The sequence below is a fragment of the Pristis pectinata genome, chromosome 1, assembly GCF_009764475.1.
Source record: "Pristis pectinata isolate sPriPec2 chromosome 1, sPriPec2.1.pri, whole genome shotgun sequence".
NCBI classification, from domain to species: Eukaryota; Metazoa; Chordata; class Chondrichthyes; order Rhinopristiformes; family Pristidae; genus Pristis; species Pristis pectinata.
The window spans coordinates 87,164,299-87,182,430 of NC_067405.1; the positions used below are offsets into that span (position 1 = coordinate 87,164,299).

The window sequence follows — 18,132 nt, forward strand, 5'->3', positions numbered from 1 at the left end:
TAGAGATAGCGGAGGCATTGGTGATAATTTTCCAGGAATCGATAGACTCCAGCATGGTTCTGGAGGACTGGAGGGTTGCAAATGTAGTTCCACTGTATAAGAAAGGTGGGAGGCAGCATAACAGAAACTACAGACCTATTAGTCTGACATCGGTGGTGGGAAAGTTATTAGAATCTATCCTCAAGGATGACGTTATGGAATACCTAGAGGTGCAAGGCAAGATAGGTCCTAGCCAGCATGGTTTCGTGAAGGGAAGGTCCTGCCTGACCAACCTATTGGGAGTTTTTTTGAGGAAATCTCAGGTAGGGTGGATAAGGGAGAGGTTGTGGATGTTGTGTATTTAGACTTTCAAAAGGCCTTCGACAAGGTGCCGCATATGAGGCTGATTAATAAGATGAGAGCTCATGGAATAAAGGTAGGATATTAGAGTGGGTGGAGCATTGGCTGGTAGGCAGAAAGCAAAGGGTGGGAATAAAGGGATCCTGTTCTGGTTGGCTACCAGTTACTAGTGGTGTTCCGCAGGGGTCGGTGTTGGGGCCGCTTCTTTTTACTTTGTACATTAATGATTTGGATGATGGAGTAAATGGTTTTGTGGCTAAGTTTGCAGATGACACCAAGATAGGTGGAGGAGTAGGGAGTATTGAAGAAACAGCAAGGTTGCAGAGAGACTTAGATAGTTTAGGAGAATGGGCAAAGAAATGGCAGATAAGATTCAATGCTGAGAAATGTGCCATTGTACACTTTGGAAAAAGAAATAAACGGGCAGATTATTATCTAGATAGGGAGAAAATTGAAGTACAGAAGTGCAAAGGGACTTGGGGGTACTCGTACAGGATACACTAAAGGTTAACCACCAGGTCAGATCAGCGGTAAAGAAAGCAAATGCTATGTTTGCATTCATTTTGAGAGGTATAGTGTATAAAAGTAAGGAAGTGTTGATGAGGCTCTATGGCGCACTGGTCAGGCCTCATTTGGAATACTGCATGCAGTTTTGGGCCCCTTATCTTAGGGAGGATGTGCTGATGTTGGAGAGGGTTCAGAAAAGATTTACGAGGATGATTCCCGGAATGAAAGAGCTTACTTATGATGAGTGTTTGTCGGCTCTTGGACTGTACTCACTGGAGTACAGAAGAATGAGAGGGAACCTCATAGAAACATTTAGAATATTGAAAGGACTGGACAGAGTAGATGTGGCTAAGCTGTTTCCCTTGGTGGGTGAGTCCAGGACTAGAGGGCACAATCTTAGAATTAGAGGGTACCGGTTTAAGACAGAAATGAGGAGAAATTTCTTTAGCCAGAGGGTAGTGAAATTATGGAATTCTTTGCCACGTACAGCTGTGGAGGCCCAATCACTGGGGGCATTTAAGGAGGAGATTGATAGGTATCTAATTAGTCAAGGTATCAAGGGATATGGGGATAAGGCTGGAAATTGGGGCTAGATAGGAATAGTTTTAGTTTAGCTCATGGAGCAGACTCAATAGGCCAAATGGCCTACTTCTGCTCTCTTGTCCTGTGGTCTTAAACTCATGTGATGTTGCTGAAAAGGTCAATATTTACTGTTCATCTCTGATTGACTCTGAAATGTTTCCTCAATTCAGGGGCAATCATCTTAGTAGATACAGTCACTTGTAGGCCAGAGCAGGTAAAGGTGACAGACTTTCTATCCAATTGGACATTAAAGGCACTAAGCACCAAACAACTTAGTCAAATGTTGAACTGAAAAATATTTGAATCTTTTCCCCCCTACTAGATTATCAGCAAGACTGGGTATCAAGACCGAATTCAAGGTTATTTGAGCTGCTATTACAAGAAACTGTGCTGCAGGTGAAACAACATGTAAACAGCAACCAATGTCTTCTGGAACAGGACCAACCCCATTTGCCAGTATTTTAATCATAGCATATTCAGAACAGAAATTTGAATGAACTGGCCTATGTGATACCTACGGTACACACAACCCCTCTTCACTATATAGTTCCTCATTCAGATTATCCATCTTCCTTATTAATGCATTCAAAACTATTCTTGGAAGGGTTTTCCGTACAAGAAGGTTTTCCTTAAATTTCCTATTGTACTTGTTGGTGGCTACCTTGTGCTTATGGTCTCCAAAATTACATCTCCCCAACAAATGGAAATTTTTTTTTAAACTCCTGACCAATCAAAACTTGTCAAAAATCTACAAGTAGTGGGGGGTACAGTGGCATAGCAGTTACACTTGAGGTGAAAGATTTAAATTAGTTAAATAAAACTGGAATTTAGAAAAGCTAGTATTAGTATTCATGATCACAAAAGTAGCACATTATAAATATCAGCTGGTTTACTCATGTCCTTGAGGGAGAAAAGCCATCCTTTAAGTGACTTGACTGAAGTGAAATATAATGTGGAAAAGTGTGAAGCATTAAACACTGCAGTTGTATGCAGTTTAAGTAGAATTGGATTGCTGATAGGGTTAGGGTGCATTACATTACTTCCCAATTTAGCCACCAACTGTTATTTAACTGAACATCTTTAAAATCAATCACAAGTGGTACTAGTGTCATACAATCTCACATATCACAGGGAGATGCACAGAAAAAGTCTTCTGCTGAAGCTTTTAAGAGGGACACTTCAACAACTTGCAGCCTCTAGCTCAATGTGAGAGTGACAAGGACTCTGTATCTCTCACCCCCTCCTCTGGGGATCACAATGTACAAGCTGGAGAGGAACAAAGGCCAAGAAAAGAAAGAAAGTGATAGTCTCCTACTTAGCTGGATGCATGGAGGATAGCTGAAGGAGGACCCAATCCAATTGTTTCTACTAAATTCATAGTAAACCCAAAAATGAGTAAGTTTCTATTCACTTCTGGAAGATAAAAGTAAAGAAAACAAAAATGTGCAAACCTATCCAAATAATTAAGGCCTTTTAACTCACCATCCAACTCGGAGACAAGTTTAATGTCAATAATTCTCCTGCACTTCTCACCAGGGGAAAGGTCAGCACCTGCATTTAGAACACAAGTAAATAAATAGCCCTATTAAAAAAAAGATTGGAGTAATACTTTGATTATATCTTTTCAGTTTGTTCTCAAATAAAGGAGTAGAACTGAATCGTCTTTTCCCTACCAGAGAACAGAATAGAAGGCTCTTCAGCTCATTCAGAGATTACAAATTCCCAAGATGCTGTTTAAAATTTCATACAAATGGCAAGATCTCCAACAATCACCAGTAAAAACACAACTTCTGACCGAAAGGGGATGTTACTATTAAATGAGCTAATCTGACAACTGAACAAACTCAAGATGCATGCAAGCTGTTTTATGCCATTTAGGATCAAGAGTCAAATGCTGTCAGTTTCATCTTAGTGAAACAATGTTTTTTCACACTATATCTTCTTGACCAATGTACTTAAGAAAAACTACATAAACACAGCAGAAAAACAGAAGGATATTTTTAAAGAGTCAGATCAAGAGGGATGGGAACAGATTCTTGTACAGAAGCAGTGTGCAACAGTGCAGCCTTGGTACCTGCTCTCTTCACTCTCCAACTTGTATTTAAATACAGTGGCAACATACGTTTTTCAGAATTATTGTGTAGAAGGAAGCCATTGGCCTAGATTCTATGCTGGATTTCAGAGCATTCCCATCAGTCATGCCTATTAAACCCCAACTCCACCCACCTGGGACAATTTTCAGTAGCCAGTTAACCTACCAGCACATCTTTGGGATGCGGGAGGAACCCAGAGCAGCAGCCCTAACTGCTATGCCGGTGTACCAGTCCCAGAAGCCAGTTCCTGACTGGTGAAGCCCTGCAAAGCATTGGACTTCCTACTGAAAATGTAAACCAATCAACCAGAAATATTTTGACACCAAATAAGCTATTGACTGTCAAAACTGCCAATAAACTTAAGGTTCTCAAACATTTAATTGCTTGTACCATTTAAAAAAAAATGTTTAATGAAATCAACTAATTAATAAAATGTAAATCACCAGAACCTGGAATCGATTACCTCTTGAAATGAATGAAAATACCAAACTCTCTACAAATGAGACCACTGGGAAACTGCAAAAAATTGGATTTCTGCCACTGAACTCCAATAGGCTATCAAAGCAAAAGGATGGCCAGAATGAAATGGCAAGTATCGTTAAGGGAGTTAGAGACTTCTGCATTCATAAGTGACCCTCAGAAGTGAATTGGATTGTCAGTCTGGTCCTACCTACAAAAATTTATGCATCACTATTATACAGCAAAGATGCCAGCATACATCAATTAGGCTCAATGGCCTGTCTTCCTGTGCTGAGACTTTGCAGCTCTAAAAAAAAAACACACACCTGCAGTACTCTCCATGGGTTGTGGACTGAACAACACAACCACTTGCAATTGCTATCTACAACTGCTAGGACAAACCTGAGGCAATGAACTTAGGCAATCACCCAAGAACTTACCCAAGTTAAAGTCCCACTACAGCAGCTGAGGAATGCAATTCTTAATTAATTAAATCGTCCAAATAAAATGGGTAACCTCAGCAAAGGTAACCACAAAACTACCAGTTGTTCTTAAAAACCCATCTGGTTCACATTTCTTTAGGGAAGGAAATCTGCCATCCTTATTTGGTCCAACTGAAGCGACTCCAAGTTAACAACAATCCAGTTACTTCTTAATTTTGCTCAGCTGCTCGTGAGCACATCATTCAGTTCAAGGTCAATTAGTGATGGGAAAAATGTGCCAGCCTTGCCATTGATGGCTACATCCTCTGAGTGAATGAAAACAATTAAATCTTGGTGCTTGTTAATATTGTATTTTACCAATTACTATTTCACTAATAAAAGACATGCATTTTTATTTTTGCAGTTCTAGGCAACTAATTAATAGTCTTACATTCAGGCTCCCCATACTGCAAAGTCAGCTCCAAGGAGTCATACAGGAATCTGTAAAGAGCTTGGTCATCTTGGCAAGGCACCACTGTCCATTCTAAAAGCCTGAAAAACAAAAAGTTTATTAATGCAAGAAAAAAAGCATATACAAAATATTCACAGGTTCAAATGTCATACTTAGTAATATTTTTAATAACAAAAGAATAGACAAATGGGTACACTGAGGTAAATCTGAATTGCAGTTTTCTGCATTGCATGATCTGTGAGGAGATCATGATTTTTTTGTTACACACTAGTAAAAATCTCGTTACCATTTTCAAATGAAGTGTTTACTTCAAATTTAAATTTGTGCAAGAATTCCAATTTATCTTTCCCTCGGGTTAATTAGCTCCTCTCCAGCTGCACTTTTCTTCCAATTTTATTGGATAGAGTATAAAAATAGTGAAGCCTTGCTAGAACTGAACAAAGTGTTGGCAAAGTCCACATCTGGGTTACTGCATATTCCTCTGGAACCGCTTCTCAAAGGAATACATGGATAACAAAATTCACCATTGCTTCCAGTGTACCAGCGCAGCCTTTATTTGACTGAGAAATAGAACATTTGACAATCAAGACATCAAACCAGACACAAACCTACTGAGCAGCAGTTATCCTTGCCTCAAAACACTGGTGAAGTAATACCAAAGCCATCTCCACAAAAATCCTTCAAATCCAATGGCAAGGGAAATGAACCAATGTCAGAATCATTGAGCATGCAACTGGCAGAGTGCCTCAAGGTTCAGGTCTTGGCCTTCAATTACTTACTTATCTGTTCATGACTTGGAGGAGAGGGCAGAGTACTAGGTATCCAAGTTTGCCAAATAACATGAAAATAGGTGGATGGGCATGTTGTGATGATGATATTAGGACTTTGCAAAAGGAAATAAATAGATTGAGCAAGTGGGCAAAAACTAGGCAAAGAGAGGTTAATATGGGAAAATGTGAGGTAATACATTTTGGTCAAAGGAATCTAAAGGCTGACTATTATCTAAATGGAGAGGAATAGCAGAAAGTACAGACGAATCTAGATTGCAAAAAAGTTAGCAGGTAAATAGAGCAAGCAGTTAGGAAGGCATATGACTTATTGGCCTTTATTGCAAGAGGGTTGGAGCTTAGAAATAGGGAAACATTGTTATAATTGTACCAAGACTATTCACAGTATTTCAGGTGTGGCCTCACTACTGTGAATAGTCTTGGTACCTTTATTTAACAAAGGAGAAACTGCCACTGGGAGCAGTCCAAAAGAGATTCACTAGATTAATTCCTTGGATGAGAGGGGCAACCTATCATTAGCAGCTACAGAAATTAGATCTACATTCTTTAGAGTTTAAGATAAAGGGTGATCTTATCAAGATCATGAAGGGGCATGATGGTGTATATGTTAAAATGTTTCCATTGGTGTGTGAATCTCATACAAGAGTACATAGTTACAAGATTGGGGGGGTTGGGGCCAATCATTTAAGACTACGTACGGGAACTACTTCTTGCAGAGGGTGATAAATCACTGGAATTCTCTAAACCAGAGAGTTGTGGAGGGTAGATCATTGGGGGTACTTCAACAGGAAGGAGATAAATGTTTGAAAGATTAGGGAATTGAGGGCTATGGGGACCTTGCACAGAATAAGAGATGAGGCCTGGGCATACCAGCTATTACTACATTGAATGGTACAGGGTTGAGGGGCCAAGTGGCCTACTTTGGCTCTTATGTTCTTGTGCTCCAGTTTGGTCCTAATGATCATCCCAGCACTGATGTTCTGATCACAGGCAACCAGTTCTGGAATGAGGGCCATTTGATCAGCATGTTTGGTACCAGACTCTTGAAACAACACTTAGCACAAGATTGTCAGGAGGGAAAAAAAAACAAGAACTACTTCAAGGAATTCCTCAAAAAATGTAATGTCTATTCTACACTGATTCATGGGAATTCCTGGCCTGTGACCATTCGATATGGAGGAGGAGAACCTACTGCACACTTCACATCTCCGGAACAGAAACATATGGAGACCTAGGACAAACAGCAAAAGGAGCACACTGCATTACAAGCAGCCCATTCAGCAGCTTCAAGCATTATCTGCCCCATCCACAGCAGAGTAAGTGCATTCCACTTATGGTTATGAATAGCTTGGTTCCACGGCAGTTCTGAGGGTTCTGAGGTGACTAAGAACAAAATATGCTCAGTCCCTGTTATCTTCTGATTTGTCATCCATGGACCTGCAGTTACAATGTTGGCCACAGGCCCCATCTTGATTTTTTTTTCAAATAAATAGATCTAGAGGCACGTACACATTGAGTAACCAATCCCTGTATGAAAAGAATGATCAGTTTTCAGATCACATGGATCAAGAGGCTTTTTGTTGTGCTCGGTTGGATAAAGTGATCTTTGCACAATTTTATATAGTCATTTCAAAACAGATCACTGCTCATAGGTACCAGTACATTCAATGGAAGTAGTCTGTTAGCTAATATAAATTTTTTGTGGATATTTAAATGTTGTAATGTGCTTATTAATGTGTCATTGATTTTAGAAAATCACAAGGCACGTGTGTTTGATTATTGGGATGTTTTAGGTTTAAAGGAGTGAACCTCGGCGACATTTGTATTTGTCCATGAGAAGTCCAAGGTCCTATTCCTCAGACAACAAAGCTGTTGTGTGTCAGCTTCTGTGCTTCACATCAATGACTTCTCTTGTTTTCCTTACTTTGTTACTGAGATGGTTTTTGAAGGGAGTATGATTCTATGAATGTCATAGATCTTTCAATCTGTCTCTGGGCAGAGTAACAACAGACTCTTTGGACTGCATCGCTTATAAGGAAAACATACCTGACTGTATTTTTGGCTGAACTCCATGCAAGTAGTCTTTCCATCTATAGTCAGTCAGGAATGGCAATTCCTGGCTCAGTTTTTCCCTCCTTAGCCAAGGCAGCAATTAGATGTACCCATCTTGTGCTCTGGTTGAAATCAGTCAACTGAGTAAAATCTAACAATTGAACAGAATTTCATGGTATGCATGACTTAGCTGACCTCATTTATGCACATCCATCGGACCATGCCTCAAGGCTATTTTGTAAAGGAAACATTTCACTGCCACCTCTGGCTGTCCATCTCTTCTAATCATAATAGCCCAATGGGGAAAAAAAATAGTTCACTAACTTGGAATAATTTCATTAAATTGTTATGTTACAACATAAAAATTCTAGTGTGTAATGAAGAGTCACCTTGAAAAAGTACAGCTCCATAGATAACTAGTACCTATACTGTATGTATGGATAATGATCAGGAATAATTCTTTTTCTGGGGGAAAATTACAAGCTGCCCTGAAGATCAAACACAAGCTGTGTGATGAAAAGGTGATAATCAGACCTTACTTACAAAGTCGTATGCAAATCAATGAAATGCTTCCCCAGTGTCTTTTGACAAGTTCTCCTCCTGACAGAACAACTGGCATCAACCACTCCCACCCCACTTTCAGGTCACGATAGGAAAATATGTGTATGCCAAGTACAAGAACCTCCACCGTCCATCCCGCCCCCCCACCCCCCCCCAACCAAACACTCTAGTCTTACATGATAATCATGCTTAGTTAGGAAAGTCACACAAAAGGGGCATCATAATCAGTAGTAAGGAAAATGGGAAGCTCAAAAAGTACTTTGACAGAAGGCTGAGATGTTGAAAATACCAAATGAGTGACATACACTTGTACCCCACCTAGCAATACCATGCAGAGCGCAGATTCATTATAGGACACTTGGTCCTGGAGTCCAAACATGCACTGGCATCTGCCACTCTATATTTATATAAGGATATCCACCTAGGCAGAGTGCCACTGTCCCAGAAACCTGGCACAAACTCTTCCTTTCATTGACGCTCCATCAGCCACAAAACAAGGATCTCATTGCCATGTGATGGAGTGTAGAGTAAAATAGCAAGGCAATGTGCAGAGGCATCTTGATAGTCTGTTGAACTTGTTGCCATTGAAAGATCTCTGGACTCAGGGAAACTGTGCAGCCAAAGAAAGGGAGGGGGAGACAACAGCTGTCATCACATCAAACGGGGTCATAAGCGAGACTGTGGCATCCAGGTAGTCTGTCAACACAGAGGACTCACTGCTAAACCCAAGCAATGCTCACACCCACTGTGCTGGCCAAGATGCAACTCTGAACCCCATACCTTAGCACTGAGCCTCCACATCACTCGCCCCAACTTTTACATGCAGCCATAACTGAGCAACACAACAACTTGATTGCTTTAATTGTTTCATTGCTGCTAGTTTACCAACAGAGCATTGTTTCCACAGCAGCATGCAGCAACAGGGAGGATAGGGGACTGCACCAATTTCCCACACAACAGTGTTGTCAGTAACACATCTCTTATATAAAAATAGTGTAATGACCTACTTTTAATGCTGATTCCATTAGTGCTCTTGTTCCTGGGTATGCAACCCAAGAGTCAAAGTACTTGTGTAGAGTGACTGTTTTTTTGTTTGAGAGGGGTGATTGTGGGTGGGTGATGAGGTTGTGAAGGAAGAGAAAGGATGAATTTGACCGAAATTGTAAGGGACGTCTTGCTACTGAAGATAAACTTGACCCAGCTGTATACTTGCTACAATCCAAAAGGGTAAACAGGTGCCAATATTCCCAATTAATTAGTTGAAATCAACTGAATTATTTGAGGCATGACTGAGGTATCAGCCAGTGTGGAATCAAAACCCTGGGCTAGAACTGTGTCTGCAGATTTTGTTGTGTAATTATAAATTATTACTAATGATCACACACTTATTGTTGTTGAGGTGTTTAAGGAAGAAGCTTGGAAAAAGGCTGCATATCTAGAAATAGCAGCATTAATCTGTTCAGAATTCATCCTCCTTACAGTGGGGAATTAACATTTGACCAAATTATGTCTATCTTTTACATGCTTAATACGGATTGATTATGCCAATTGAAATAGTATACTCTTCTTTAGCATTATTTTCTAAGGCTTGCTTGCATTCAAAGGAGAACAAGATCATTTCAGTTCTTCGTAATTTGAAAAGGAAAACATCTTTGGATAAGTCTCTCTCACATAACTATGGGCACCATGTTAGTTTGCATAGATATAGCCACCTGGGCACATATTTCAAGACTTTGCAGGAGCTCAGTATAGATTCAGGTGCCCCAGAGATGTAATGAAACTAATGACTTACATGAAGATTCCCCAACCTCTAAAACAGAGTATATAAACGGAAACCAATTACAAGATAGACCAAACTATTCTTAAGATTCCTTCCATGACTGTGTCTCAAGTCTGACTGACTATTGAGCCTCCTTGCCAAGGGCCAAAAATATACTCCCTTTTTAAACACCATTTTATAGGGCATTAAAAGAAAGATCATGCCTCATTTGAATTATTTCCTCCCCCTTTACCAAGATAGGAAGGTGGTCACTATTGTCAGTCTCTGCCCCAGAGCCATGAAGAGTGCTCCTAGAAGGTTTTCTACCAAGGAGAAAACAGTCATGCGAGGTCTCCCTCTGGCAGTACAGCAGAGATTTCCAATACTACATCTTGAGCCACATCTCAACACACATGATACACCTGTTGCTTGACAATTAGCTTCTGGAGAAAATAAGCTGTGTAGATCAGTACTCACTCTTGAAATTCTTCATTAATTTCCAACATATTGGCAGCCTTTTCCCACAGCAACTTTTCATCAATAACTTTAGCAAGTTGACTGAAAAAGAAAAAAACATAACTCAAAAAGAAAAGGAAACACTAAGAAAGTGAAAAATACACACTAGGACTAAAAATTAACTAAAATACAAAAGAAATCAAGTTGAAGGGTCACTGAGCAGCTCAAATGAAGGACTGCTACTCTTATATGGTGGGTGACCAATGTTATCATACTGCAAGCAAGTCAGCAGAACACAATGTGGAACAAACTCAAAAATACAAGACGTGTGAAAGAGAAAGGACATTTATCTATTTATATTGACGCAAATAGTTATTTTCTTGCATTACTGTTAGGTAAAAATCTTAGATTTAGTTACTTTTAAGCAGACTCCCAAGATTTAAACCTTGCTCAGAATTTTGACCAGGTCTGGCAAGAGATTGAAGCTCCCTTTTAAATCTTTGCTATCCCACTCTGCGTAGATCAAGGGTGTCATGCCAGTTTCTGGGCCATGACCAAAGGCCTACAGATACAAAGGTTTATTTGCTGTGCTCTTTTAATAGTCTTTTTTTTCCCCCCCAAGCTGATAGTTTGGACAGTTGAGAATTTTTATACCTCAAGCTTCCTTCATTGGTAACAGGAGGGAACAACAGGGAATCCTCCAACCAGAGATGTTTGTATTACAGGGACAACCTACAGAGGAATGCCAGTTAGGTCAGGCTTTTATTTAATTCATTCAAGGGATGTGGGTGTTGCTAACTGAGCCAGCAGTCAACTGTCCATCCCTAGTTGCCCAAGAGAAGGTGGTGGTGAGCTGCCTTCTTGGACCACTGCAATCCTTGATGTGTGGGTATATCCGCAATGCTGTTAGGAAGTGTGTTCCAGCAATGGTGGAGGAACAGTGATATACTTCAAAGTCAGGATGGTGTGTGGCTTGGAGGGCAACTTCCAGGTGGTGCATTCCCTGACTACCTGAGGATCCACAATTCATCTGCAGAGAAAGCTAGCAAACTTCACTTTAGCAGATGAAACCTCCAATGGCAACAAAACAAGGTGTAATTATTAGAATATCTCTTATTCAATAGTTCTTTGGTGTCATCCTTATCGCAAACTAATGCGACATGAAATGTGGCATGCCAAGCTAATAATAGGCAGGGATCTCTGCCCAACTGGCAGAGAGGCAGATGCCTGTGTTTGATCTTCCACAAATTCAATTACAACTACATGGTACTTGTGCACGTGCAGAGCCAGTAGCAGACAGTTGTGATCTAAAACCTTACTGCATTCTCTTGGAGATAAGCTGCAGGGCTGATGAACTGGCAAAAGGAAAAAGCTCCCTTGCAATATTATCTCAAGCTCAACATCCAAGAGGAAGCATGACGCTAAGATGTGTTATCACTGGTCAGCAGATGCATTACTGCAGCCTGGGCTTCTCTTCCCTTCATGCTGCCAGTTTACCTCCAAGTTTTTTTTTGCACCTTCAGCCTTGGTAAAGGTTGTTGATTGGCAAGATAGCTTGTAGTGTTCAGCAGAAGCTTCTAGTTTTTGTTCACCTTTGATGTACATTTCCCATCCTCCAAAAAGGACTTGCACATAAATTCCTCACCTTCTGGTTCTATCAAACTTGATCTACCCCAATTTACACCTGGCATTGTAAATAAAAACATGGAAATCTATTATCACTCACTTCAAATAACCCCTTAAATTGTGTATATCAAATTAAAACTGATCCAGACCCAAAGATGAACATTATCATTTGTATATCTCTATAAAATGACCAACATGCTCTTTGAAACAAACAGCAATCTGTGGACATATTCACAATCACAGCAATGAAAATGTTCATCTTTGTAAACACTTAGAATTACAGGGTCACTCATGTCAGGTCCTGAGAAATAAACAATGGATCAGAGCTGGAAAAAAAATCTCAAACCTATCATACCAAAAAGTGAAAATACATTTTAGAAGGCACAACTATTAATTAAAATATAAATACCTTTCCATCTTACAGTGTTCTGCCTGAAGATTCTTCAGATCTGCAGAAAAGGGACAAAATTAAACAACATAGGGAATTACCACACATAATCTATTGCCAGTATGCCAGTTTTCCTGCAGCAGTTCACTGAAATCTATGCCCACACGGCAAATCTGGGAGGGCCAATTAACAAAAAGTGCTGCAGCAAAATCTAGATAAATCGCACAATTCCATTCACTCAGATTATGTACAAATCCAGACTCAATGATAACACTTTGACAGACTCTAAGCCGTTTACATGGTTCTAAAGACACCAAAAAGCAAAAAACAAACATCGCTTTGACATTATAACACAGTTCAACTAGTACTAAAGTGAACTTCAAACATATAGAACCACAAATATTCCAACAAACATTCGAATATATATGTGTAACAACTTTGAAAGAGCAAGATCTTTGCAGCAAACAGTTAAACACAGCTCCCATCATATTAATTTTCTGAAGTTGTTTAGTGAAGAAAATTCGTTTAGGCACACATCGTCAGAATCAATCGTACAGAGACAAGTAGTAGAGAATAGCTCCCTCTACATGTCTGCTTCAGCTCTTGCACACAGGGGGGCAGGCAGAGATGGAGAGAAAGGGAAAGAGAAGGGGGAGGGAGCAAGAAAGAAGAGTCAGAAGAGAAGACAGAAAGACTAAAATTAAATCTCTTCAACATATTAACAAAATATATTGTTTAAAAATTCAAATATAAAAGAATTACTTGTGATTTTACAGGAAAACAGATGATTTTACCCATGTCATACTTAGTTGGAAACTGCCACTGAAAACATAAAAATCAGACCAACCCATACAAACACTGCTATTTTGAATAACTGGCATACAATGAGAATTTCTGTGAAACTTCCTTCACATCTCCCGGTTATGCCATTCAATTTCTTACCCTCGCATTTGCCTTTCACAATTTGCTTCAGCTGCACCAGACTCTCGTCACTGTCAATGACATCCATGCTACACTCTCCTAGATGATCCAAGTTTCCTATATTCAAAAAGACAATCAATTTTCATAATTTGCACTATGAAACAGCAGTATTATTAGTAGTAAACAGATAGATGGATAGATAAATAAATAAATGAATACAAAAATTGCTGGAAATACCCAGCATGTCAGGCAGCATTGAAAGAGAGTCAACTTTTCTGGTTGAAGACCCATTGTCGGAACTATATCATTATTAAGTGCAGAAACATTTCAAACTAAATATTACAGGTACCTACTGCCAATAAAAGGACACCGCAAAATTGGGCTGGAGTTTTTCTGTATTACTTAGTGAAGTCATGAAAAAAGGCCAAGATTTATCACCTTGGAGGTAGATTTTAAAACTGATTATTCATCGTCCAAAGATTAAAAAGTGTAATAGGCTCACAAACAAACAGGCCAAGGACCAGATGTCCTTTTCTCTCGATATATTTTGTTAAAAGCATTACTTGAAGGCTTGAAAACAGCAAAGAGAATATACAAATGGATTTCTGGCTCCCATAACTAACATGATGGAAGTACTATGTCTAGTGATTTTTTTTCTATATAAACTTCAGAAAGGCATTTCATAGGGACCTTCAGTAGAGTCTATTAGCAAAAATGATAGTGATAGTTGGGAGATAATAACATGACAATACATTGTGATGTGGGTTTGCAACTTTGACATGGGACCAGAAGGCAAGAATAAAAGGATTGCACCAACAATAATAAGTAACATGCATCAAGGACTGTACTAGTGCTTCAGCTTTTCATCACTGTCATGAAATTAAGGACAGAAATTGCTGGAAGTACTCAGCAGGTCAGGCAGCATCTTTGGGGAAAAAGAAACAGTAAACGTTTCGGATCTAGATCTTTCGTAAGGAATGCAAAAGATAGAAAGCAAATTCATTTTTGGAAGCAGAGAATGCAGAGAAGGGTAGAAGGGAATATGTTTGATAGGATGAGACCAAAAGACTGAAAATGGCAATCAGAAGCCCATTATGCTTCTTTGTCTGTGTAACATGTTGCTCATAGCAATGTTATGGGACATGCCCAACAGTGCATACTAAACTAATGGAAAAAGAAAAACCAAGTCAAAATTATGACAGCTAGTTCTGACACAAACATAAAGAAAGAGTGAGTTACCTTTCTGTTTAGAATTCAGAAGGCAACAACATGCCCTGACAGAAGATGAGGTGCTGTTCCTCAAGCTTGCGTTAGGCCTCATTGTAACAGTGCAAGAGGATAGGTCAGGGTGGGAGTAACATGGGGAATTAAAGTGGCAGGCAACCAGAAGCTCAGTCACCCATGCAGATTGAATGCAGGTGCTCCACAAGGTGATCACCCAATCTGCATTTGGTTTCTCCAGTGCAGAGGAGACAATTGTGAATGCTGACTATCACACATTTGATTTCACCTGAAGACTGTTTGGCTCCCCTGATGATGGGAAGAGGTGAAATGTCAGGTGCTGCATCTCCTTTGGCTGCATGGGAAAGCATCATAAGACTGGAAGTGGTTAATGGGGATAAATGGGCTAACCAGGAAGTATTGAAGGTAGTGATCCCTTTGAAATGCTAAAAGGGGAGGGAAGGGGGATACATGACTGATGGTGGGATCTCAATGGAGCTGGCAGAAATAGTGGCTTCCTGGTCCACTCTTGTGGACCCAGCAACCACTCCATCTTTTCCATGCAATTGCAGGGTGCAAAAACCTGTTCTTTCACCTGGTCCCTTCCCACCACCCAGAGACCAAAAGGTCTTTCCAGGTGAAGTAGTGATTCACTTGCACTTCTTCCAATCTAGTGTACTGCATTCTAGGACCTGAAATGGACACATTTTCTCTTGCTGATGATAATGAAAACAGATGTGAGGACTTGTTGCCATGAGAAAATTTATGAGTCTGCAACTGGATATAAACTGAGTGAGTGGGCAAAAACTTGGCAAATGGAATTTAATGTGAGAACGTGTAACATTATGCACTTTCGTAAGAAGAATCTAAATACAGACTTTCTTTCTCCTAAATGGAGAAAGATTGCAGATGAAGAAGATCCAGGTGTTCTTGTGCATAAATCACAAAGAGTTAGTAGCTAGATGCAGCAAGTGGTTAGAAAGGCAAAAGGCACATTGACCTTTATTGCAAGAGAGTTGGAGTTCACAAATAAGGGAGTATTGTTACAAATGTACAGGCTACTGTTGAGGCCATATCTGGAGTGCTGTTCACATTTTTGATTCCCTTATTTAGACATGAGATACTAAGTGAGGTACTAACTGAGATACTAAATGAGATAAATTTCAGGAGATTTAATAGACTAATTCCTGGGGTGAGAGAGTGACTAAAGAAATTAGGCGTTTATAAGAATGAGGGGTGATCTGATTGAAATATACAAGATCCTTAAGAGGGAAAGACAGGGTAGATGTGGAGATGTGTCCACTGGGGAACAAGGGAACATAGTTACAAAATAAGAGGGTTGTCATTTAAAACCTCACAAAGGATGGTGAATTTCAGGAATTCTCTGTAAGAGAAAGTTGTGGAGGTTAGATCATATGGAGTACTTAAAGAGGGAGTATATAAATTTTGAAAGAAAGATCAAGAAATATAGGGTACTGGCACAGAAACAGAAATGAGGTCGGGGGCAGATTAGCCATGTTCATATTATAGCCACAATAACATACCCACACCTGCTCGTATATTATTACATCCCACAGGTACTGCCCAAGCTGCTGAATGTTTGAACCATTTTGTTTTCATATTTATAGCATCTGCATTTTTTTTTATATTAACCATAATTATGACTTGCATAAAAGAATGAAGAGTTTATATTCCCAATTTTGTATCTGAGAACCATTTAGTGAACACAGGTTGTGTAGATTGAGCAGGAAGTTACAAAATTAACAGCACTTTGTGAACTGCGACAAGGAAGTCAATACGAAGCAGCAAAGTCTGCTCCAGCTGCATCAGACTGTTCACAATAAAGAAAAATCAGGACAGCTTCTGCACTGGTTGATATCACCAAACTCCTAGACAGAAGATATGAAAACTCGTCTATTAGACAGTGTTATCATTCAAAAAGGTTCCCAGGTTATCATCATAATGGAGAAATACCAGAAAACGTGCACTAATTAACCACTTAAATAATGTATAAAACATAGTCTTGTTTTATGTTGAAGTGTGGGGGAAAGTGAAAATATCTTCAGCTATACAAGTAATTAATTACCAAGATCTAATGATGCAAGGCAGTCATCCATCTTATGTAGTACATCATCTAAGGAATCTTCATATTCCTTCCTCTGCTGCCGTTGTGCCTATAACGGGTATCAGGAAAAACAATGTGTAACTCTTATCATTCCAAAATTAGTTTAAATAGGTAATGTTTCTGTTCACGGTAGCATGGGGGAGTTTTATCTAAATGGTATTCATGGCAAAATTAAGTTTTTAATCAATATACCAAGGACACATTATAAGATCCAGTACAAATACATTTATTGAGGTTCAGTCTTAAAGTTGAAGAAATCAAACAAACAAGATATGGAATACTTTTAGTAACCCTGTGTCAAGAGCTAATTATAGAATGAGAAACAAGCCACGTAGCACCTCCTAACCTATTCTGCCATTCTGGTATTTCGTCACTGATCCTCACCTCAACCCTAAATTTGGTTTCATGTCCCTTGATAATCTTGCCTTACAACAATCTATCAATTTAAATTTTGAAGTAGACCTAGTTTCAAATAAAAATTCCACTATTATTTTTATTAACTACTAGACAAACTTATGTGACTAAAACAATACAAAAGGTTTTATAGGTTTTTTTTCTGCCATATAAAAGATCACTCCACAAAACATTGGTATTAATGGAGGTTTAGGCAGTACAACATTAGGGTTGGAGTCGTCAATGCCAGGCTGAAAATGAAATGTCAGGATAAACAGGCCATTTCCTATAACTAGTGCACTACCTCATAGATCACTGCCGGGGCTTCAGTAACTTAAAATCCATATTATTGACAAATGAATAGGACAGAGTCTAATATATCCAAGTTTGCTGATGACACAAAGAAAGGTGTTAAAGCAAGTTGTGAAATAGACACTGCAAAAGAATTAGAGCTTGGTTAAACGTTGGCAAAAAGTATGAAGATAAAATATAAAAGAGGAGAAATGTGAATACTGCTTTTCAATTCTTCCTGGTGGGAAGAATTGAAAAGCAGTCTGAGTGGTACAGAGGCGCGGCCAATAGATCTGCTGTCTTACAGTTCCAGCAGCACAGGCTCAATCCCGACCTCAGGTGATGTCCATGTGGAGTTTGTATGTTTTCCCTGTGACTTCATGGGTTTCCTCCCATATCCCAAAGACGTGGGTGGGTAGGTTAACTGGCTGCTGTAAAACGCTCCTAGCATGTAGGCAAGTGGTAGAACCCTGGGGGAGTTGATGGGCATATGAGAAGAATAAAGTGGGGTTATTGTAAATGGATGCTTGATGGTTCAGAGTGGATCTGGAGGCCAAAGAACTTGTTTGCATGCTATATGACTTTATGAATGCTTTGGATCTTAAAAGATTGAAAGGTGATCTCATTGAAAGATACTAGATTCAGAAGTTGGCTTCAGGATGTTTCCTGAAGTGACA

The 18,132-nt window shown here is 39.5% G+C and overlaps 1 protein-coding gene across 1 annotated transcript in view; it reads right to left on the reverse strand.

Annotated features, from left to right (window-relative positions):
• Positions 1–18,132, reverse strand: part of LOC127569359 (kinetochore scaffold 1-like) — a 70,479-nt gene that overhangs the window by 8,870 nt on the left and 43,477 nt on the right. Inside the window, exons 18-23 of the mRNA XM_052013968.1 lie at positions 16,733–16,820; positions 13,447–13,542; positions 12,526–12,565; positions 10,512–10,592; positions 4,854–4,954; positions 2,911–2,979 (exon numbers count right to left, since the gene is read on the reverse strand). Coding sequence (XP_051869928.1) covers positions 2,911–2,979; positions 4,854–4,954; positions 10,512–10,592; positions 12,526–12,565; positions 13,447–13,542; positions 16,733–16,820 — 475 coding nt within the window. The remainder of the gene's footprint in view (positions 1–2,910; positions 2,980–4,853; positions 4,955–10,511; positions 10,593–12,525; positions 12,566–13,446; positions 13,543–16,732; positions 16,821–18,132) is intronic.